A 25329-nucleotide genomic window follows, 5' to 3' on the forward strand; every position below is an offset into this window, starting at 1 on the left:
TTACCTATACGATCGTTGAGCGGGGTATATTAAGGCAGCCAAAAAGTTTGCAATGCTATATATTTTTGATCTGTATCCTGCTATCTTATAGTGAACTAAAGAAATTTATTGAATGAATAAGTAATAAGAAATTTTTAGAAGAACTTTTGTCTTTAAATGTTTATAGGGTATCTATTATTCGACTCTTGAATTTAATAAATTGAGTGAGTTGCTTTCATTTTATTTATGACTGCATTTTCTGCTTCGTATTTTATTTCATTTGCTTTAATTAAAATAACGAAAATTTCTGGCTTCCTTTTTTTCATTTCAATGGTTTTTTTTCATGTTTGCCAAATAAATTCTTTTTTAAGTGCAGTTAATTTTATTTTTGGTTTTTTATTATTATAGAACATTTACGAGCAATGCGAAATAAATAAAATGAAAATCAATTTAATGAAAACAAATTGTCTGTAAATTTTTTAAATATATAAATGCCAATATTATTGTATGTATATAATTTCATTGCAAAAAAGGTGATAAAGTGTTGAAGAAATTTTCCAAACCAGTCACAGAAAGTTAAATGAAAAAAAAATGTTTAAATCTTTTAAATAGAAACGAATACCTCCTCCTTGGAAACCTGAACTTTTAACAATTATGCTTAACGATTTGGCCAATGCTTTAGATGGCTTAAAGCATGGGCAGGTTGGATTTAAAAAGCAAACACATTAGACTCTTCTCAAAGGATAAATGAAGCCATTTCCTTGATAAGCTGGCATTGTTCTGTATGAACTTTCAATTTAACCCAAAATCTATATAGTATTTTTGCTTTCAATTGTTGAAAATGAACATAAATTTTTTGTCTCCAGATAAAAATAACTGCCAAACTTTCAAAAAGGAAATGTCATTTCAAAATAGAAAGTAAAATTGATTTATGCTTAAATTCCCCGTTTGCTGATTCATTGGCAAAAATAAAGAAGGAAAGCATACATTTTCACCTTTGCTTTTTTTTATCAAACTGAAAAGTACAAATTTATTGAAATTTCATGCAACAAATGCATAAATTATTATGAAAAACAAAAAAATCCTGGATCTGTGATATAGTCCCTATACTCTCTTATGATTGTGCTTACAGAAAAATAAAAACCATTACATTTTTTAAATTTATGACTACATATATCAATAGTCGCGTCTCTCTACCGATCAAAAATATATATAGTATATATATATTTATTATTTATTCCGTCTCTGCATTGCAAACTTTTAGCTCAACTTAATATACCCATTTATGCGAGAGTATAAAAAAAGTGTTCTGCTGGTTGTGTAAATTTTTATGGCATACTTTTGTGCGTGTTACTTTCTGAGTGTTGTGTGTGTGTGTGTATTTGTTTGTTTGTGTGAGTGCGTGAGTTCTGTATTCACAACCAAGTTGAATTTGTATTTCTTTTTTTTTTTCGTTTGCTTATTAATTTTACACAAAATGCCATTTTGGCCATTTAAACGGTTGCGTGTGTGTGTGTGAGTCCATGTGTGTGTGTGTGTGTGGGTGTGAGTGTTGTTTGTCGGTGTAAAGGTGTTTTATGATAAATTACATTTAATGCAATTTACGTAAACATTTACGTTTGCTTTTATCGAAATTTCTGTGAATTTTTGTTTTTGTATTTTATTTTTCTCATTTTCATTTGAAATGTTTTTATTGCTGTTGCATATCGCCGCCATTGCCCAGTCCAGCTTTTGACTCCGGCGGCACCTGTTGTTGTTTTTGTTGTTGTTGATGGGTGGGAAAATGAAATTTACAAATTTAGTTTTTTCAATTGAATTTCATGATTACACACATATACATATACACATTTATAATAGTTGTACATGTATATATATATATATATGACTAACAAGGAGCAACAGAGTGATTTAGATTCAAGGATAAATATTGTATGTAAGAAAAGTCATAGAGAAAGGAAGATACACAATCAAAGCATAAGCAACATTTAGGTAAAAGTAGCAAGATGTGTGTGTAATAGTGTGTTGGTGTGTATGTGTGTGTGTGCTCTGCAAATATCTAGCACCCCTCCCATTTAAAACATACAAATACACATACATACATGACATACATACAGTAAATTGTATGTACCAAGAACAGGCCAAACAATTTGTTTGAATCAACAACAATCATAACACAGGGAACCAACAACAACACAAAAAAAAGAAGAAAAACCGAAATCATATATATATATGTAATAATATATAAGACGAATCAAAGTTTTGTATGAAACTTGCATCAAGAAAAAGACGAGAAAGAAGTAGAATAATAATAATACGAAAAGGAAGACGACGTAGGTAAAATGGAAACTCATAAGCAAACAACAAGTAGTAGTGGAAAGTAAGAAAACAAAATAAAAATCTAAACCAACAGAAATAAAAGAAAACAGAGAGGGCAAAAAAAAAAAGAAAAACTTGCCAAAACTAAACTGAAAGTTAGAAAGCCGCAAAACTCGCACAACGATTCTTAGCCAAGCTTCCCCACAAACTTCCAGCCAGCCAACCATCAAGACTAACCAAGAAAAATATAAAAAAGAATATCTAACCACAAAAAAATGAAATTGACAGGGACCTTAACGATTATGCGATTTATAAGTTAAACCGAAAGTGTGACATGAAAGAAAGTAACAAATACATACGTGGAAGCGATCTTCGGTTGGCCGAAGTCTGTATACCCTTGCAGTGCCCGTGCCCAAAATTAGCTACTAGAACTATACTATGTGGGCTACAAATGTTTAGGAATGGAGTGAATCTAAGATTGTATATTTTTTTCATCGATTTAGATATTTTCTTAAAGGGAAAAACTCTTTGTTTAACTATTTTGAAGCCTAAAAATATGCTACTAGGTTGAAATAAACTGAATAAAATTGCACCGCAAACTAAAATTGAATTAAAATTTCTTTGAAAATATAATCATTTGGTACCTATAACTTTTTGTTTCACTGAAATAGCAGCTATCACTTATTCTGATATTATATATGAAGTTCTTAAAAGACAAATAGTATTCAGAACTATTTACTTTATTAAGGGCGAAAAAACAATATTCAAGCCCGCAAAAAAACCAAATGCGGATCATTTTCAATGTTTAAACTCATATACATACATAAGAAAAGAGGACGAAAGTTCCAATTCAATTTATTTCTCTAGGGGATTGCCCACATTAAGGAGATCAAGTTAGTTTCAGACATATTGGTTATCTCTTGGCAATGTGGATCGAAAATTTCTTTCTTAATATCTTAAATCTTCTGCAAAAGTAGTTATAACCTAATAATAATATTTTAAGAGTGCCTAAAAATTATGCAATATATTTAGGTCCCCAATTAAAAGTTCTATTACGACAAGACATTTCAAATTTTTAGCAATTATTTAGAATCTCTAACTAAATGACAACAACAATGATTTAACAACAATAATAACAATAACAGCAAACGATGACAATGATAATGATGGGAATAACCATCAACATTAATAAGGAACAACAACGATGACTGTACCTAGTATTGGGTTTTTATTGGATAAAACTGAAATTCATTATTTATATTCTTAACGGCCATAGAAACTATGAAAATCCAAGAAATCCATTGAATCTGATTGATTTTGCTGTTGTTGATCGATCTACACGAAGGAAGGGAACAATTTGTAAACCAAATACCAAGGAAAAAATCAAAAACAAATTGAAAACCAAAAGCCACAGACATTAATATTTTTTTTTGTTTGATTGGAGGTGTAGTTTTTTTTTTTAAATTTTTAAATTTTTTGGTTGTTTTTTTGGAGAGCAGGAGAAAAAGAGAGTTATACAAATGATAGGAGAGGAAAAAATGTTTGTTTTTTCTAGATACATTGAAGAAAGTTCACTTACCAATTTTTTGAAACAATCATCAAAGAAAGCGGTCATTGAGCGATATAAATGTCGTTTGACACCTGATAAGCTGTGTCCCTCATCAGGATAGATTTGCTGTTTATAGAGGACACCTTTGCTGGTCAATGATCTAGCTAGAACCATTGACTGCTGCACATGGACATTATCGTCCGCAGTGCCATGTACCAAAAGGAATTGACGATCTCGCAGATTGTCCACATATTTGGATAGATCACTCTCGTCATAACCCTTGTAATTATCGGTTACATTCGGGAAACTCAAATAGCGCTCCGCATAGGTGGAATCTAAAAGTAAATTGATGAGAAAAATCACATCAAGTTAATCACATATGTATGTATATTCAGAGGAAAGGTAAAGTCTCAAACTTACCATAGAGTTTCCAATTGGTCACTGGTGATACGCTGATACCACACTGAAAGATCGATTGTTGTCCGGCCAGGGCCAAGGCGGCTGTGTAGCCACCATAACTCCAACCCCAGACACCCATGCGACGGGAATCAATAAAGTGTAGATTATCCCGTAAGTACTCGCTGACCTCCAATTGATCGGACACTTCCACACTGCCCAGACGTTTGTAGACCTCATGCAGAAGTTGATAACCCTGACCAGATGAGCCACGGCCATCGATTTCAATGACTATGTAATCCTTGCTGCCAGCCAAATACGTATTCCAATCGACATGCCAACGATCGGTGACCAATTGAGTGCCTGGACCCGAATATACATGAAGAATGGTGGGATAACGAGTTATCTCATCTTCACGCAGGACAGGCGGTAAATAGAGGCGGACTTGGGCGTGGTAGCCACCTGAGATCATGACTGGAAAGGTTTTCACTTGCGGCAATGCCGTCTTAGCCAATTTCTCCTTGAGTCGCGTATTATTCTGCACGGTAAACAAGAGATCTAGAAACTCTGATTTTGGTTCAATTGGTGCTTCCGTTGGTGGTTCTTCCTGCTGTTGCTCCTGACTCTGACTCTGTTGCTGTCTCTTGGCCATGGGACCCGTTGCAGTCGCCTTGAGGGCATACATAATGGAATTCGGTACTACCGGACCCAAGCAATCTATGAGGACAAAACGAGCCTGCTGGGAGAGGGGAAATTGTGCTTCATGATAGAGACAATCACTGGGTGGAGGTGGTAGGGGTGAGCTACTTCCACGCCCACCAGGTCGTGGATTTTGTTCCACGGGTAAAGGTGGCGGAGGCGGCAGAGAATCCGTCTCTTCCGAATCCTCCCAATCATCATCCCAGGCTGTTACCAATTTTGGTGGTGATTTCGTATGTCCCTCTTCATAGCCGTCGTTTCGTTCCATTTGAGCTGGACATGTCATACAATCGGGCTTATGCAAGGCCTGACCTTGGCGGGCTGGCAATGCAGACACCCGATAAAGATGCTGCTGGGAGGGCAAACGTTCGGGTGTACCCAGAAAGTAGCTACAAAAAATTACCCCAAATACATAATAAACGTTTGCTTAATGAAACTTTTGCGTTCAATCATTATATCCGTCTTGGTACTTACATCCAATTATCCACTTGATCCCAGTGCAGCAAACGATTCACCTCGTAGGGGCCATGGGTAAGGGGCAGAACCCGATTATTGTCAATGTCCACGTGCACAATGTGCCGGAAATAGCCTGTCGATTCCAAGGAGAATCCATTGGGGGACCAAATTGAAGGGGAGGCAAGGCATTGTGAAAGGCAAAGTGAAACAAAGACCAATTTGACATATGGCTGAGCTTACCAAACGAACCATCGCGTAATGGCGAAATGGCCACATACAAACTGCCATTGGAGGCAAACAACGGCACAGATACAGTGTCCACCCAACCACGTCCATCACCGCTCACCCGATGGGTCTGCATAAGAGATTTCAGCTTAGATAGGTATGGGAAAGGACACGCCTAATTAGGCCAATGCGACTTACCTCAATGCACACGAACGAAGGACTTTTGCACACACTGACCACGGAAATATTTTGCGGTCGATTAAGCCACACCACAGCGATCTCAGTGCTACTCACCCAGCTGGCACTGCTAAAATAGTGATCTCTGTCCACAAAAAAAAAAGAACCAAAGGAAAATGAGGCAACAAAGGGTTTAATACGGCACAGCTTATGAACTTGAGACGAATTGTGGTTTCTTTTTTTTTTTGGTGTACTTACTCGTTTTCTAGGATTTTTGGCGGTCGCAAGTCTTTGATTTGTATCTTTTGAGGATTTGCCAAGTCGGCCACACGTAAAGTGACTGTGGGATTCTGAGTGCCAGGTTTTGGGTAACTGCAAATGAATTATAGTCCCCGATAATCAAAAAGTGTTAAAACAAGAGCAAAGCGAAAAAAGAGGACAACAGTTGGCCAAGTTTCACATAAAGAAATGTTTAAATAATTATGACAACTGGGCGGTTAGAAACAAGGGGAAAAATGCAAATAAGCAAAAGCAAACTTTATGAAAGTGACAACTTTAGACACGCTTAAGAAGTACCTCATACTAGATTAGTAAGAATTTTTTTTTTTTTTATTTAGACATAGTTGGTAGAAAACTTTTTACAAATCTTAAATTTGTTAAGTTGTTTTTTAGATCAAAATAATAAAATGTTTACAATAGGTTCTTAATAATAGATTAGGTATATTCAATTGAATTTTCCCTAAAGTATGCTAAGAAAAGCTAATGTTAGCATTTGGTTAACATAATTGTGTCATTTCAAAGCCATTGACTTGAAAACAAACTAAAGAGTTTTAACTATTGTTTATGTTTTACTTGTAGACTTAATAGAAACAAAGAGAAAATGTAAAAGTTGCAAGTAAAAATCAGTTAATTTTTGCACGTTTTGGGAAAACATTTTTTAAAATTACTTTTTCATCGACTTTCTGGTTTGTGTTTTTCTTTCTTTTCTACATAATCACTTGACTCATTTTTATGTATGGCACAAACATTAGAATTAAATTGTCACCTTTGCCAAGCATATTGCATACATATACATATATTTTTGGGCAATTTATCAAAAGCAAATTGACAGGGGATCAACAGGGGACTAGACCCGTATATGCATAATGTTTATATTTGTAGACTATTCAAAGATGGTTCATTGGCTTCCTTAACATGCCCTTAACACAGACTATGACTCTGCCGTAACCAAAAAACTAATTTAACATGCCAAAAATGTTACCACAGCGAACTAAAGGTTTACCACCTGCCGAGAACATTAGCCTTAGGTTGACATGTCGAAAAAGGGTCGCTCTTGCTCTAGTATCTTTCTTCTACTTGTATTTCGAGTGCCTAATGGCAGTCACGAGCACCTCATCATTAACACCTAATCGAAAAGTAATGTACCCCGAAAGGAAAAAAGAAAAAAAAAGAACAGCATGGCTCAAGTCACGACTTACCGTAATGATCTTATTTCCGGATACAAGTTGGAATGCGGATTATTTCCATTCGATGAGGACGATGAGGTGGAGGTTGTGCCACCAGCATTTCCTCCTGCAGTTGCAGCAGCGGCAGCTGCTCCACCCGATGGCCCTGTTGTGCCATACCAAGCAAAATGCTGTTCCTGTACGTGGGTATCATTAAAGCTGGCATAGAGCAGCAAATGGCCATCGTTCGATATCCAAATCGCATTATTTGTATGCAATATTTCCTCTGAAAATCAGGTTAAAATAAAAGAAAACAAAATGTCAATAACAGATTATACAATGAGCTGGAATTTGTTTAAAAATACTTTTTTTGGTAATATTAAATGTAGTTGCTCATTTTACAGGCTGCGTTATTAGCTTAGTTAATATATTCATATATATCAAATGACTCTCTTATAACTGACGTGCACTGAAGATGATCCAATTAGTCAGTAATTATTGTATAGAAAATAAATAAACCATACGTTTCTATTTCTTCCAACTTCTAATCATCCTCGGGACTTGTGTTTTAACCCAGCTAAGACTAACCTTAAACTGAAGCCAATACTTTCATCTTACTAAAACATTGTTTTTTTTTTTAAAGACTAATACTTAAATATATTTGAAAACACCTAATATGAAGTTGAACCAGCCATTTGTATAGAACTATATGATAATATCAGTCTTTTTAGTAAACTACCAACGCATTTAGATTTCTGTTTAAGAGATTTTGTCATCAATCTCTATTACCTTCATATAACCAATCGGGTATTCCATTGTATACAATTCCCGGCACCGCATCATGACTGATCCTATAGACATTGGCAGTACGTACTTCCTGTCTATAATAAATGTCATAGTTGTATACCCAAATTAGAGCATTGCCAGTCGTTGCAAATCGGGCATAGTGCAAATATGGCCACTCATCCTGATGCATGCTATGGCGCATTTTAATGCTTTCGCTACAAAGAAACACAATTTAGTGGGTAACAAAATGAACAGAAAGATATCATTAAATAGTTACTTACCTTGTCTGTATATCGTAGAGTGTATATTGAGCCAAATAGGAATGGCGGAATAATTTGACAACATTTTGGGCTAATAGCAGATAACGTTTATCCGGCGATATGGTAAAGGTGAATGGGGCCAGGGTTTTCTGAATAAATAAGTATATATAAATGTATTTTTGTGTTTGCCAAAATGTTTGGAGCATTAAAATTCATTGAGAATTATGTGCGAGAAATAATGGCGTCATCTGGACTGGGTTGAGCGGGCTGACAACCCGGCAACATTGCGTATGCGTAATTTTAATTAAATTTTAAATTGCGCTTTTGTTTCTGATTTCCGCTTGAAAGTTTCTCCTGTAAATATGTAAATATACTTTCTAATTTCACATTGTACAATTTGTGGTATTGTTTATCCCTTTTTCTTTTTTTTTTTTTGGCAAGGGGAAGGGGAATTGTGAATTGAATACAAAAGATGTCAGTTAAAGGCGAAAGTGTTTCAGTTGCCTCAGTTACTTTTAATTGAATTAAATTATATTAAAATTTTGTGGGCTGTCGAGGTAATGCGATGAAATAAATTGAGTTACATTTTTGATATTCCGACTAAATTAGCTAAATATGTTGTGAAGTTGACTGAAAAGCAACCCAAATTAAATATAAATCTCCCAGAATACAATTGGGCCTATTTGGGGTATATTATAAAACGTTTAATGTGGTCTCTAGATTTTGCAGAAGTCTGGCATAGTTATTGGACTGAAGAAAAGGAGTTTGTAAGGGTTGGACATAAAAAGCACTTGATGAATTTACGTTAGGATCTTAATTGTTTCAGAAAGTAATCATATTTGGTGATTAACTTAACCACATTAAGGTAATTTTAGAATGAAATGTTACTCGAGAGTTTGGCTGCAATTAATAAGACAAGTTTCAATTATATCTATTAACTATAACTTAAAGATAGAAGTCAACTAAAAGATTTTACTTTTGCAGAAGTAGCCGTTATCTTCTGAGTTTTGCAGATGGATCGCTTGTGACCCTTTAAAAAAGGAAAGTCTATAATAGATATACTAAAAACTTATAATCACAAGGATTGAAAGCAAGTCTGCAGTGCAATATATAATTTTACACAAAAACCTTGTAGAAAAGTTGTCTTTTCAATACTTTCGTGCATTAATTTTAGCAATGAAACAATACTTGACATGTTGTGTAAAGTTCTGTAAGCCTTTAATAGATCTTTACAAATAAGAGACAAGCTTCCTAAGCCATTTCATTTTACTAGGAATATATTTTCAAGCTTTCTCTTAATTTAAATGATTTGCAAACAAACTGAATGCGACTTAAGAGGAAAAATTTGAAATAAATTCACCAATTAAAAGTAAATTTTTAAATCTTTTCCTTTCATATTCATTTAGTCCTTTCGCCTAGACTTTATTTGACAAGAAGCTAACTAGTTCAGCAAAGTCCTTACAGAGATTCTTGTTACATTCCATTTGTATGGGGGGGATATGTCTATTATGTACTTGACTGCTCATTTCTCCATTTTCTTTGGCAAACATTAATTATTTCGCTCTCTCAGAGACTAAGCTGAAAATGTTGACATAACTCATGACTTTTCCATGACTGAGAATACATGTGTCTGTGTGTTATGTGTATGTCTGTGTGTGTGTTTGTTGCAATGACATCCACTTGTTGCCATATTATGCAAAAGGCAAGTTGGCAAAAAGAAATTTAACCCCCTCTTCATTTTGTTACCCGTTGTTCTGTCTTGTCTTTTCTTTTTTATTTGTTTGTTTTTCAATTTCACTACGCGTATTCATTAGAAAATAACAGAGGCCTAAGAGAAGGGAGATATCTATCTATGTGTGTGTGTGTGTGTGTGTATATGTTTATTCAGTCATTGACATAAAAAAAGAAATCTTTATAGCTTCGAAACTGTGGACTGGGGTGGGGCCATTTGTTTTTGCCTACTTTCTCTATGTCTGTGATTGGGCATGTGTATTACTTCTATGAGTATCTGAGTGTGTTTATGCGTGTGTGCTTGTGTGTGTGTGTGTGTGTGTGTGTGTGTTGGTGTGTAGGAGGGAAGTATTATATCAGTTAAACATTGCCAAGTCGAGTGTGTACACTTCAGATAGCCACCTTGAGGCTCTCCAGTTATTCCACCCACTTTTTCTTTGACAGGGACGGATCTGAATTGTGCAGTGTCTATTGCGGTTAGTTTGTCAGTAGAATTACTAAGGTTCTAATAATTTTGATATTGAAATCTTATATCCTTTCTTAGACGTCGTCGTAGCTTAGTAAATTAAGGAAAAAAACTCCTTAGGGAAACTAAAACAGCTTTAATTTATTGCTGTCGAGCTGTACGATCTTGAATTTTGGAAAATTCATAAACGAAATGGCACAAAAATTTCATGACATTCCTTACATTTCACCCAATTCAAACTACCTAATAACAATGCCACGTCTAACGCATAGAATGTTTCAAAGGCAAACATTTACATGGCAAACAATGCACTGAAAATGTTGCTATCCCCCTGCTACTTTAATAAGTGCGCCTCTGTCCTCCATTCAACTCATAAATAACGATAGAGGGGGGCAAATATTTATACTGTGCAAAGAGATAAGCAATAAATGGTAGCAATAATGGTAATAGAGGGGCAGAGCAAGCACGATAGGGAGGCAAGGTAAGAGTATATGTACTTACAAATGTCACATTGGACATGAGGACACGTTCGGAACGATTGCCTGCATTTAGTAGACAGATGCGACCCAAATGGTCCTGATACAGAAACTCCTCGGCTGCAAGAAAAACATAAAATTGTTGGAATGGGGCGATGTGGGTTAGTGGGGGGTGGAGGAGAATATATAAACGTGAAACGGAAATTAAAAGCGATTTGCCCCAAAGGACACAAAAACATTTTGAAACTCACCATCGATCCAACTGCCATTGGCACGCTGTGGCATATAGAGACCATCGACAATGTCCTGCAGCTTGATGCGTTGCCCCTTGACCCTTGGTCCCTCATCGGGGGGTGTGAGCAGCACCTTTTTTGATAAATGCAGAAATTTTATATGTTGTCTTCTACACACACACACACGCACCCACACACACACACACAGACAAACACATCGATATACATATACACACATACAAATATGTACAACAATAAACAGAAAAACCAAAAATTGAAATTACATTTGTATTTTATTAAATATATTTTTTTTTTTATTTTATTTTTTTGGTTTGAGGAAGAGCAGACACATAAAATAAACAGACAAAAAAGACAATTTAAATGAGCGTAACATATTTACAGGCAGGAGTATGTAAGTGTAATTCATTTGTTGTTTCACAGGGGGGAGTACATATATTTATTACACAAGTGAGTCTTTAATTTGAATATCAAGTTTAATTTTGTTTAAGTTTTGACCCAAAGTAAAAATTGAAAATGGATCATGTCAGGTTCAATAGAGAGGTGGGAAAAAAGTTATAGGTACATATATAACAAAGCTTTTTTAACAAAGCATAATCCATATTAAGTGATTTTTAATCAGCTTGACAACATGATTAATAAACATATAGACATATATAAAAGTTACGCGTGGCAAAAACTGCCCACTGTAGTAAGCAATTAATAATCAACGCATAAATTTAAATAATGACTCTAAAAAGCTATTAGAACTTGCTGTAGTTCAAAAAGTATCAACAACTCAATCAGCTACATACATATCATACCGAAAGTTTTTTGTTTTTGTGAATAAACTTAAACCTCAAATGACTAAGGCATAGTTTTGTGGATCAAATTTGTCCCAATTCATATGCAGAGCTCCGCCAATGAGTGATCTTGGTTTTACGATGATGAACGGAGATTTCAGGAACTGATTTGAACAAACTTAGCTATATGAATAATGTTTGGAAAACCTAAAACTCAATTATTTTCTAATCTATTCGAAGAATGAATATGTATATGTTTGATAATATTAATCTCATCCAACGTAATGAGGCTTATCAGTTTTCATTTCATAAGCGCCAACTGATAATCAAAAAAATTACTTGACGGGTTCAGATGTTGAGACAGTCTTAAAATGAATTCAACAAAGCTTAGTCGACTGTATTTGCTATTTCTGCTAGTTATTGCAACGGGAAGTCATGTGTGGGCCAAGTTGTATCTACGCTGTGAACTTGCCCGTAAGCTGCTGAATCAGCATGGCTTTGAACGCAGTTTGCTATCCAATTGTGGGTATATAAAAGGCTTTTAAAGATCATAATCTTAGTGAATTTCAACCATAATTTACAGGGATTTGTCTGCTAGAACATGAAAGTGAATTGAACACTGCAAAAGTGACTACAAACCCGAATGGATCAAAGAACTATGGTCTATTTCAGATCAATGGGCGATATTGTCAGCAGGGCAGACGTGGTGGCACATGCAACGTAGACTGCGATGGTTAAGCAAACAATTTGCAATTTGAAAAGTTCATTTTAATACAAGTTGACCTTTTTATTAGATCTTCTCGATGAAAACATTCACGAAGCAGCTATTTGTGCCAAACGTATTCAAATCTCTTAAAAAATTTACCCAATCTAAAAGTGATATGTGGCATATAGTACAGAAAATTGTGCTGATACGATTATATTGTAATTTAATTTCGTTAAGCCCGCATGACTATTATTTGAGATATTTGTCAGTAAGTCAGAAATATTGATTGCCCAATGACGCGTGTTTGCTGATTTAATGATAAGAGTGAGCTAATATTATTGAATACCTATTAATAAAACGGTGGAGGGGTATGATAAGCACTGTAATTGGAACCCAGCAATTTGAGACTATTTTGAAACATATTATAAACTTTTTCTATATTATTTAATGTGACTAATTAAAGGTCCAAATTAGAAATTAGAAAGCCAACAGCGCTAATTGGCGTCTCTGCCTGTTTTTAGCCCAATTATTTTGATACCCTTGAAAACTACTACTATGATTCATATGGTTCACATGGGAACTTTCTATTATATTCTATTTAAGAAGAAAAATTTATTAAAAATAAAATTTATTATTCATTCTTCTATGTGTTAAATAAATATTTAAGAGCATTAAAAAGTATGCAAATGATATAAAAATGTAATTTTGTTCAAATCAAAAATAAAGCGATAAATATCAGCATTTTTGGCAAATAACTTAAAGCTAAATTATAATGAGTAAAATAAAGCATTATTCAATATTCAATTCTATTATCTCGATTCATGTCATCGGACGCTTCACAATAAATCATTTTTATCATGATTGCAAAATTGGAATTGCACACAAAATTGATTTAAATTTTGTTTCAATTTTTCATACACAATGCGTTTTGCTTAAAAAACCTTAAAATTTATACACATATTTTGAAATATTAAAAAAGAAAGAAACAGCAAAAAAAATCTACACATATTAAAGTATATTCATATATACATATTCATATATATATGTATATATAAATATACTTTTAGCATAAATTCGAAATAATATACACACGCACAACAGCAAAAACAAAAACTTTTGTTAACCACCAACGAAAAATGAAGGAAACCAAACAACATTGCAATTCAGTGCATACTTTTAGGGTGTAAAGTTGGTTGGGTGGGGAAGGTAAATGGAATCATTTTATTGTGTTTCTGCTTTGTTTAGTTATTTGTATTTACATCAGTGTGTGGGAGGGGTTTGTCTGAGTGTGTGTACGTGGTTTCTATGCATGTGTGTGTGTGTGTTGTGTAAACTGTACATTTGTTTTGACTCATTTTGGTTATTGTTTCGGCTTTGGGGCGAAATTGTATTCTACAGCAGTTGTTGTTGCTGTTTACTCCAATTTTTTGTTTTTTGAATTGTCTGTTAAATGCTAATTTTGTACCAAATCCCAGCTTGTCATTTATATTAATTAAACTTTTTTGATTGCTTTGTTAAATGGTCGACTTAAGTTATTTGTATACTAAAATGTATACTTAAAGCATTGCCTAAACAATAACCAACTAACAATGTGGCCTTATGTAGTATTTTAATGGCTATACCCCGATTTTTTTTTTTGTCGACTTACCACCGAGGTAACAATCAAGGCCAACACAATGATGATGACCAAAAGTGCTATAAAAATGCCGCGCCAATTGCGCTGGTTGGGATTGCTGGATACCAACTGTGAAAGAGAAACGAGAAAATATAATTTAACAAAACTTTCACAATGATTGCACATTCATAAATAGCACGTGTGGCTCATTATGTTTACTCCTGAAGACGGCTGTTCCATTACAAGTAAGGATTTAGTTATAAAGAGGCCCCAAAATTATTTGCGAAAAGATGTGAAATGTGATCAAACAATGCCAACTTTTTTTAAGTTTAATTCTTCAATTCTTTGACTCTTCAAGATATTGTTAGAAATTTCCTAGTTTTTGCTTAATTTTCAATCTTATCCACTCTTTAGATAGATTCATTTGCTGTTTGCTGTTTGCTGTTTACCTCAAACCAAAAAAATTATGAACAACTCAAGACGATGCGCTATGTATACATCAGAAACTTAGTTGAAGCAAAGTTTTCTGTCTAATTAGTTATTCTAATCAAATGATCAACTCATTTATTTAAGCAGCTTTGCCCGTTCCCTTCTTATGTGTTTGGCTTAAACATGTGCGATGATAACATAAATATTATAAACGAATTTTGTTAATGTAACTAATGAAATTAGCCAAGTCTCCTAAGAAATAATCGGTTTGATCTTATTTAAATAAGTGTATAAATTGTGCCGCCATGAAATACTGAACTTGTATTTAAACTAAAAAAAGTATTGGGATAAGAATATAAATGAATAAAATTGAATAAAATAAACGAGTAACAACCTATTTGTTACAAATTCATATTCTTATAGTTGTAAGTGTTGTGATCTTAGCTTAGTGTATTGTAGTCCTTAATCCGCTCCTGTGTCTAACTAAGGTAATGGGTCATGTCCGGTGAATGTGGCGATTTGCCCGCCGGTTAAAGGCTATTGAACCTTAAAGCTTATCAAAATATATATTGACTAATTTATATGGGTATACAGAAATTGCTTAAATCTAGACGACAACTATGTATGTATAATATGTGTGCAAATTAAGGAGGGCCTTTACCCAAATCCGAAACCCTTGGAAATCAACGCTTAATGCATATTTAATGTAGTCGTCGCCCAACAAGAGCGAAAACTAAACTCACGCAGACCCGTACAAGTTGATACGCTTGTCACGGCTTTTTGGGGTGGGGCTGGGGGGTGAGGGCGGTGGACCTGGACCTGGACCTGGAGGTTAGGGTGGTGTAATCAGTTTGGTCTGGTTAGTCAGTCAATCATGTCACACATACAATTGCCGTTGCCGTTGTATAATTAATTAACGACTAGTATATTTATGTTACGGCTTTCCGTACAAGAGATAATGATGGGAAGCGACCGCCCCCATGAGGGGATGAAAATAAATTTTCGTTTATTTATTTATTTAATGTTGCGTGCTGGCAAATACAGAAACATTCGAAAATTAATTGGTTGACAGTTTGCTCAGCGCTTCAATACACAACATTCACAATGGTTAATATGTCTAAAGAGATTTCTACCGATTATTATGGATTATATTTTATATGGCTTGAAGAGAAAGTCCAATGCTGATTTACTCATTGTGTCATATGTATTTTCCTGCTCGACAATAAACAAATGCAATTTGCTCGGATAATTTAGCCACAATGCAATAAATTCAAATATAAATACTGGAATATAATTTATATTTCACAATAAATACATAACAGTAAAAACTTTAAATCAATATATAAGTCTGTTCATATTATATTGTGCAATAAGATTACCAACACGCTTGCTAATTAAAAATAACGTATACGCCGTGTGAAATATATACACAACAAATTTTCAATATGCATAAAAGTTGCTTATGATGACATCATTTCATCTGCAAATCAAAGGCATTTAAAATCCAGAAGTAGTTTTATTTATCCAATAGATTGAAGGGCCAAAGACAAAAACGAAGTTTAATTTTACATTCTCAACTCAAAATTGTCGAAATTCAAGTTATTCGAATCAATCTTTTAGACACTTAAAGCCAAATATAAATGTTACTGCAACTAAAGTTATAAAAAATCTTTGTTAAACATCTCATCTTTGTGTGAAGATGATTAAAATGCATTCTAAGCCTTTAGTACGATTCAAAGACTTGAGAATTCATTGAAGACTTTGTAGACCTTTAGTATATGTATATGTACATATGTATAGTCAGGTATAGGAACAAGAAGCTGCCAACCAACCAGAAACTAATATCATATTGGCAAGAAAATGACAAAAAGTCCGTTAGTCAAAAAAAGTCAAAATACTTATAATAAACATTAAGGCAATACAGTAACTGACTCTTAAATGTTTACTTAAGCTTTTGTGCGAACTTGCAATAAAGTCCAATATCTCTTGAGTCAAATATCTTTTTAAACAACACAAAACGATTACCAAAAACAGTTAGCATGTAATTCATTTATATAAGGCATAATCAAATTAGAGGCACAAACTTATGACTTAAAACTAATGTATTTATAAAGTAATATTGTGAATATTTATAAATACATATCTATCTATTTAGTAAGTAATTTTTTTTTGTAGTAGTGGTAATTTTCTTAAATAAATGATGCACTTCTTTTTACGACACTTTTTATATACATAACTATATTGGCACAGTCACATGTCGCACTGTTCTCAAATTTCTAGAGAAAATATATTAAGAAAATGGTTTTCCAATGTGTTTTTGGCCAACCCTAACTTGCCACATTGTCTACGCTCAATTAAAAACGCATAAATATATATTCATTCTCCTTCTTGGACCATCTACTATAATATATGAGGGTATCTGAATATATATCTCAGACGCGAAGTCTTAATTAATAACCTGCACACACACATGCATACAAATACAAATAGGGACAAATGGAGGAACATGTGTACCCGCATGTTTATTTATAAGCACACACACACACACACACAACTACACACACACATATGACTGCACATACAATTTATGGCCCTGAACTATTGCTGCGAATAAGTGCAAAACCAACTGAGATAAAACTAACAAACATTCTGAGAGTAAAAATAGCGCAGACCGCAATTTTTGGATAAATGCATTTTTTTTTTTATTTACGCTTTTGGTTTTGTTTGTCGGTTGAGTTGGTTAAGTGTCTACTTCGTTTAATTGAATTGCATTTATTGTCTTGATGAAAAGAAACACTTAATTTAATTGAAAGACCAAATAATATGCAAAAAAAAGAAGGAATAAACGCTAAAATAAAGGAGAAAAGAAATTTAAACACTCAACTTGATGAGTTGCTGTTGACGTTAAAGAAATTAAAAATAATGGTAGTCATCAATTTTACTTGCGGCTAAGGTTCACAGAAAAGAAAAAAAAAGTATACTAAACGCAAACAGCTGAGTTAGAAAATATTCCCTAGGGCCAGAATTTGACTTGCTATTAATATCAATAAATTTTTAATGTCTAGCAATTAGGCATAGCTACGGGAAATTGAGACCGGAAGAATTTACTTTGCTAAAGTTAAAATTTAGGTGCTCGCTGATTGGGATACATAGGTAACTAAGGCACATTCTTTCCTTTATGGCACATAGGATATATGTGGTCAGCTTAATTTAACTTATCTTTCAGTGTTAAATAGAGTAAATTGGTATAGATTTTTGTATTCACTTGAACTTTTGTTTGTTAAGAGGATTATAATTTATGTTAAAAGCATTCAATAGGCTGGCTTAGCTAGACTTCTGTCTGATACATCGACTTTTTGCCATTTTGAGTCAATATTCTTCAAATGTTCTATCTACTTTACTAGTTTATGTTTGTCTTAGTTGTCTCAAGTCTGCCAAATAGTTAAGTCCACATGGGCAAATAACATACTCTTAGTTCCACACAAGGCGAAATTGATTTAAATGAGTTTTTCTTTCAGCATATTAAATTTAATGGCTCTTTCCTGCACAATGCATTGTAAAAGGACATTGCACACAATCCGACACTCGACATATGCATGTGAAAATTGAAATGGATGACTGTTAAATGCAAATGACAATAAAATGCACAGGTTACACCGAAGTTGCTATATTCTTATTAAATGTTTGTAGATGTAAGGACTAAAATTGATTGAAATCAAAGGTAAAGATTGACAGTAATTAGAACAGATGAAATTACAAACTATGAGAAGGAAGGCTAAAAAAATTACATCCAGCCATTAGTAAAGGAAAATACTCCTTTTTTATCTGTAAGAGATAAGAAGAAAAAAGTAAACTTTTCACATTCTGATCTATGAAATGGTTTAGTAATTGGAAATTCAATTTACTGCATTTCGCGTTCAAAACGTAATGTATCTACCCCTTTGTAAGGATAATGTGAAAGAGTAGGAGCAGGAGGAAGAGAAAGAACTGAGAAAGAATTTTATTTTTAATGATGTTTGCTTTGGTGGTTTCCGTTTTTCGTTTCGGTTTATCGAGGGATTTGGCGAGTCAACAACAATTGTTATCAATTTTTTACTTTTCATTTGTGAGAAAGTTGATTAAATTCCTGCTTACCTGGTCTTAAATGTAGGTACAAAACTCTTTAAACTCATGGGATTCCATACTCTCGGCGGGGTTCATAGAGATAATATGTACTACGAGTGCTCGTCAGAGCTAGCCAACTAACCGACACCCGACACTGGGGTATTAGCTGCGTTTTTTGCGGTTGAGCTGAGCGAGAGTTTTCCTTTTTGTTTTCTCTTTTTTCTTTTATTTTTTATATATATATAAATTTTCATATATATATTTTTTTGTTGTTTTTTTTGCACAAAAGTTCAAAGTTGAGAGCTGAAAGCCGCCGCCAGTTATTTGCATAAGTTGCCATAGTTATTAAGCTGTGAGCGGGGCGAACAAAAATGTGAAAATGACGACTGAGTGACCCTGATGGCAGCAAAGGTGTCATTTTCAATTAGCTAGAAGGATAAAAGTGTGACGCAAAAAGAAGTTTGGGCAAGAGTTAATCGCATTAAATGAGCAGCAGATGGCATTAGATCCGTCATGTGCCCTCCATAGCCGAGAGAGGCTTTAATTTTATCTATTGAAAAATTATATTTCTCGAAAACCATTAAACTTTAATGACACTTAAAAAAATGTATTTCTCACACAAATTTAATGCATAATTTACTATTATGTTAATCTTTTAATGGCAAACAATGAAATCAAGTTTTAGTTTTGTTTTGTTTTTATTTTTATGAAACTCATAATTGGAGAAACACTTAAATTAGATGAAACTTAAATAAAAGTTCCTTGCTATCGTTTTGTATGACATTTAGGTTGTAGAAGTTATTAAAAACTTTTGCTAAATGGTTTGGATTTTGAATATTTTTATAAGCATGTATGTTTTCTTATATGTTTTATCCTCCCAATTTTTAAAAACAACTAATGAGTCGTCTTTTCTTTGCGACTAAATAAAAAAGAGAAACCAGCTAGCCAGCTTAAGTCGGGTTAATCAATGTCATGTTTTTAAGGAATTAGGGGAAGTAACGGAACTGAACATTGGTTTGAAAATATATCTGTAAGCTACCGATTGAAGAACCCAAGATACATGGAGATATGTGACTTGCTGATTATATATATATATATATATATATATTTACCTATCCTGCGTTATGAAGTGGTTAATTTACTTTGGATTTTGCTCCTGTTAGCTAGTTGATTCCCTCGTATTTAGTATGGAGTGTATTTTGAAAACTCAGATCGAAGTGCAACAAAAAAGTTTCCATGCTTGGTATTAGTAAGTAAAAGTTATTAAGTTTGGGAATAGGTAGGTCATTACCTGGGAATTTATATAAGAGCGAATTTTGATACCATCTAAACTAAACCTATACAGTCTCTTCTTTACTAAATTCGTCTCTTTTTTATATAATAAATAAAAACTATATTTAAGCACTTAATAAATAGAGAAACTGATGAAACTTGAATCATAAGTCCATAGAATTTTAATGCTAACAGAACCAATAAAAATTGTCCTTGTATAAGTGCAATTCTATAACTAATTTTATTGACAACTTTCAATGGCAACAGTTTGTCTGGAAATTCAATAAATTGTTTTTTTTTTATTCTTTTCGAACTTATTTCTTTTGCAATAACATGAAGAATAACAATCAGAGCTCTAAGTAAAACCAATAAATCTTGAAAAATAATCCCCACTGCACCCGTCTGAAGACCTTAAACAGTGTTTTCAATTTTTGTCAGCCAATGCCATATTACATTTTATTTTGACAAATTCATGTAACTTAACGACCGCTGACAGCCGCGACACCTGCAAAACAGGAGGGAAAATGCGAGCGGGTAAAAGAAAAATAAGCAATCATGGCCGTGTAATGGAAGCTCAAGTATGTGTTGACATAGACGCAAACATACAAAGCTGCACCTATACACACACACCTGCACGACACACCTACACACACACATACATGACAGTTATAGTAAATGCTATGCCGTTATGGCCTTGAGCTTAACTGCTGTTGACAACAGGCACCCCCAACTCATGGCCCATAGAGGTGGAACACAAGGAGGTAGAAAAGGGGACAACAAATACGGTTGGGTGTGCCGGAAAGCCAGACACAGACTGACAGAGGCTAGGTCTAATGTTACGTTACCTAATGCATCTATCAGTGTTAGTTTTGTGGTAGTTGTAGTTGTAGTTGCACCATTTCCACATGCAAGGATGCCATGTCGTCTGTCTACGGCTGCATCCTTTTATTTTTATTTTCTTCTTTTTTTTCGCATGGCCTGAAGGACTGTTTATGGATTTTGATGTTTGGCAGGAAGGCAGCAAGCCATAAAGATTGGTTTCTAATGTCGCCCACCAATCGAAAAATGCAATATTGTGTCTCCGTGTAGCAGTTGTATTGTGTGTATGTGTGTGTGTCTATGTAAGAGGATTAAGGGCAAGGTTTGCAATATTTGGCTTCAAGGGCAAGTAGGTTTGATCCTTGACAAGCTCTATAAATAAATTCTAGCTTGAATTTAATATTATCTTATTTATATTCTACCATCGCATAGCAAATATATCTATGTAAGTTAATCAAATTTGTATAATATTATCTTCTTAACTGCTAAAAGCATTACCTTTTTTGTAATGTTCTAGAATAAACAGTAAATACAACCAAATAAGCTAAGACTGGATAGAATTGTTAATTAACAATTTACTTCTAGTTAAGGTTTACCATTGACAATATAAACGTCCACCTATTACATATACGTATCACTTATAAGTCTTTTCTTAATTGAAGCCCTCAAACCTCTCAATTTAGAAATACAAAGTATTTTTTAAAACATTTATCATCTATAGAAGAGGAAAGTTAAACTGCAGTGTGTTTGGGATCAGTTAAAGTTGATAAAGTAGTTGAATAAATAGTTGTGGATAAACCCCTATATCAATTATATAAAATCTTGTCTTAAGTATACATAATCATGGGAAATTTGCTCTTAAAAGTATGGAATGAAATGGAAAAGTGTTTACTATTTGCAACAAATTTACACCTTTTCATATGCCTCAAAAATTGGATTGCCATGTTAACTTTGATAATTTATTTTTTGGTTTTCTTCTCCTTTTTATGTTTCAAAAAGCAAATTCCTGGACTGCTATTTGCATACTTTCGGAAGCTAATTTCCTTTATTTTCGACATTAGATCGGGATAATATGAAATATTATGTCGTTGTAATTTGTTTTCATACAATTTTGAAAACTTTAGTGTTAATTATCCGAAGATCTTTTGAAAGAAACTTTGAAGATAAGTTAAGGTTAAGGTATTCAGAATTAGATTAGATTGAACTTCCATTCCATAACCTATGGACTCTCAAGTCTTAGGGATGAAATTAAGTAATTAATTTTTCACTTTACCTTTCAGGAAAGTTATTCAATAAAACATTTCCTATCGTATGAAATGCAACAGATTTGTGAAGTTGATTTTAATGTCCTACAGCAGAAAAATTTCATTAACCATTTTCCCCAACACTTCTTACAAAAGCAATATTTCATAATAATTGTTTTGAATTTAATTCAAACTTTTCCAAGTCGAAAAAAAGAATATAAAAGAAAAGTCAGCAAATAAAACGATTGTATTTCACTTACACTTACATTGTAATTTTTGTACTCTTTCTCCAAAATTAATTACTTAAATCAGAACCAGAAACTTGATTAACTTTTTGATACTAAAAACCCTCTTTACTTTGATTGCTAAGAGCTTTACTACCTCTCCCAATCAAGCTTATCATTAGCTTCACTCTAGTAAGAAGAGCTGCCTTTGCTCTTACATCAGCACTTCAACCTCGTCTCACTTTGATTCCAACTTGATAAGTGCGTCCACTTCGTTGCTACTTTCACAGAGAATAAAAAAAAAAAAAAAATTGAAGGAAAAGTTAACTCAACAACTAACAGGAAAGCAACTTGAGCTTGAGCCCTTGGCACTATCGTCGTTCACATCGTCATCATTAACATTATCATCATCATCATCATTATGGTCATCATCATCGTTATCGTGGTTGACGTTGACGGTCAACTTCAGATGCATGCTTCGTTGCACACTTTGCGGCGTTTGGACGCGATTGCAGCCACAGGCGACAGACTGCCTCCAAGAGGGAGGCTAATTGAAATAAATTCCCCATGTTATTCAAATGCAAAATGCTGACAGAGCTCACAACAATTGCAAAATTGAATTAGCAAAACGTTGCGTGCACGCATTTATATAACTTTAGAAGTATCTGTAGGACTGCATACACAGTGTGTGCGTGTGTGTGCGTGGTGTGTGGTGCGTTTTGCATACTAAGCTGATTTCGATTTAAGCGACCAGCGGAACGGATACGTGATCTCAACACAATTTCAATTTCGAGTGTCAAACGTCTGGTAAGATAAACAGCCAGTCGAAATGGCAATCACCCATTCAAGCGGAAATCAATTAGCTGTTGCTGTTGCTGGTGCTGGCGTTAGCATTGAATCCAACCCTAACCACTCCCTTTATCCCATGGTCATGGCCTAAGAAGAGTTGCCTATCCATTAGGCGGACCCAATCAATTTTGACACTGCCCTTTCCTGGCTCTTTCGCCCTGCCCCTGCTCCTGACACAACTCGATTCGTGTGCGTGTCGGTCTAAGCGTAGGAGTTTCAGTGTGTTGGCTGTGTTTTCATAAATTAATGGCTGCTGACAGGTGCATTTATGCAGGGATCAAGTGTTACACAACTGTACTGTAAGGTAATTATAGAGATTGCCATACAATCGCTGAAAGGTTCAACTGTCATGTGCCCCCACACATATCAATTTGGATTTCATTTCAAATGTATACAGAGCTAAATTCTTGCTTTCACAAGCAACAGACAAAAACTAAACTGGTAGAAAAGAGTCATTAGTTCCGACACACACGCACACACACACACACACACGATGAGTACATAAACTATCATTGAAACTGTGCAAGCAAAAGTTACGCAAATGTCTGCTGGCAGTCAGATATTTGCTTAAATAGAGAATATTTTTCTTATCATGTTTGCAAGTGAAACTAAGTACTAAGCCATTATGGCAAAAAATTACCTGGAATACTTTTCCATCGACAAGTTTTGAAATAGCTTTCTTATGAAAGAGTTTCAGTTAAATTTCTGATTAGCTGATTCTACGAAAAATGAACTTAGTAGTTTAGTTTTATCTTCTAAAAAAATGTCTCAGAAAAGTTAATTTTTTTGTTAGGTATTTGTTATAGAATGAATTGTTGATGGCTAGTTCTAATGTCAAAGTGTTTAAGTCTTAAATAAAGAAATATATTGTCAATAAATATCAAATTTTAAAGTACTAGTCTTAGAAGTTTAATACGTATTAAACCAACTTCTGCATTTTTGTTCTATTAATTGTGGAAGATAATTTTTAATCTACAATTTTTCTTTTTATAAAACAACTTTCAAATCTTTTAGAATTGGAAACTTTTTGAAAATGTGGTCGCACAATTTCTAATTAATTAATATTTTCATAATTTTTTAAAATATCCATCTTTAATGACACTTGCCATTTCACGCACAAAACTTAATTTTGTGTTTGAGACATCTTTTCATATTAGGACATATTTTCAAATTATGTAATCCTTTCTAAAAAAAAGGTCCATATACCGAAGAATTAAAGACATATGTATTTTAATAGTTTTTTAACGACCCTAAATTGTGATATAAAATTTGGGAACCCCAAAATTGATTGCATTATGAACCCATGTCCTTAAGTTTCTGTTAACTCAACGTGAGTTTAATTTCTTAACTAATTTTCATAAAGTTGTCCATAAAAGTTTTCACTAAATTAAATTCAAATTATCAGCTTGAGCTTACCATTTTCACATTCATTTGTCATTTTGTTGTTTACTCAAGCAAATGCTTTAAAATATTTACTTCCTATCAATACATATGCTGATGATTTTCATTTTCTGTAAAATGAAAAAGGTTTTCCACACACACACACACACACACCATTTGTTTTACATATTTAAATATGTACATATGTAAATTTAAAAAAAAAAATTAATTATGCTTAAATTATATTGGTGCATAAAACATATATTCATGTCCGTGATGTGTTTGTTTTTTCGCTTTGTCTTTCAACAAAAGAAATTACCTCATCATCGTAATTATCCTGCTCAGCCATGACTTGATGTTTGTTGGCCTTAAAGCGACGAATTTGACGGAAATGCTGTGCTACACAGGAAGGCAGCAGCAGCTAAATCTGAGGGATGCGGTAAGGAGGCGTGGCCGCAAGCCGTTTGACAAATTAGGAATACGCCGCCCTCTGTTGTCTTGCGCTCCGTCTTCGTCTTCGTCTTCGTCGTCGTTTTCACTGAGATTACTAATCGAATATATCAATTTCCCGTTGATACTTTTGTTGTTGCTGTTGTTGGCAATAATTTGAAAAAGCTCTAAATTTGTCTTCAGCTTGCTGCTCGAGATGCTGCTGGCCTTCTGCTAATTTTTAGTATAGTGTTGGCAAAGGAC

The 25329-nt window shown here is 33.9% G+C and overlaps 2 protein-coding genes across 3 annotated transcripts; one reads left to right on the forward strand and one right to left on the reverse strand.

Annotated features, from left to right (window-relative positions):
* Positions 1-1068: 1068 nt before the first annotated feature.
* LOC6642848 lies at positions 1069-25052 on the reverse strand. Of its 2 annotated transcripts, XM_023175906.2 has the most exons (15): positions 24956-25052; positions 14349-14444; positions 11213-11327; positions 10987-11081; positions 8310-8437; positions 8032-8243; positions 7276-7528; positions 6056-6169; positions 5819-5942; positions 5636-5750; positions 5414-5528; positions 4265-5328; positions 3875-4179; positions 3510-3630; positions 1675-1726 (listed from the first exon to the last, which is right to left on the reverse strand). In XM_023175906.2, the coding sequence occupies exons 1-14, from the start codon at positions 24983-24985 to the stop codon at positions 3559-3561; spliced, it is 2838 nt and encodes a 945-aa protein (XP_023031674.1). In that variant the 5' UTR covers positions 24986-25052; the 3' UTR covers positions 1675-1726; positions 3510-3558. The 2 variants fall into 2 exon arrangements, with proteins under 2 accessions (XP_023031675.1, XP_023031674.1); XM_023175907.2 differs by lacking the exon at positions 3510-3630 and having other exon boundaries at positions 1069-1726.
* On the forward strand, positions 12366-13298 carry LOC6642736 (lysozyme). The gene is made up of 3 exons (XM_002065172.4): positions 12366-12516; positions 12578-12727; positions 12789-13298. Exons 1-3 carry the CDS (start codon positions 12366-12368, stop codon positions 12848-12850), a joined length of 363 nt encoding a protein of 120 aa, XP_002065208.1. The 3' UTR covers positions 12851-13298.
* Positions 25053-25329: the final 277 nt, after the last annotated feature.

Source organism: Drosophila willistoni (assembly GCF_018902025.1).
Source record: "Drosophila willistoni isolate 14030-0811.24 chromosome 2R unlocalized genomic scaffold, UCI_dwil_1.1 Seg167, whole genome shotgun sequence".
Classification (NCBI taxonomy): Eukaryota; Metazoa; Arthropoda; class Insecta; order Diptera; family Drosophilidae; genus Drosophila; species Drosophila willistoni.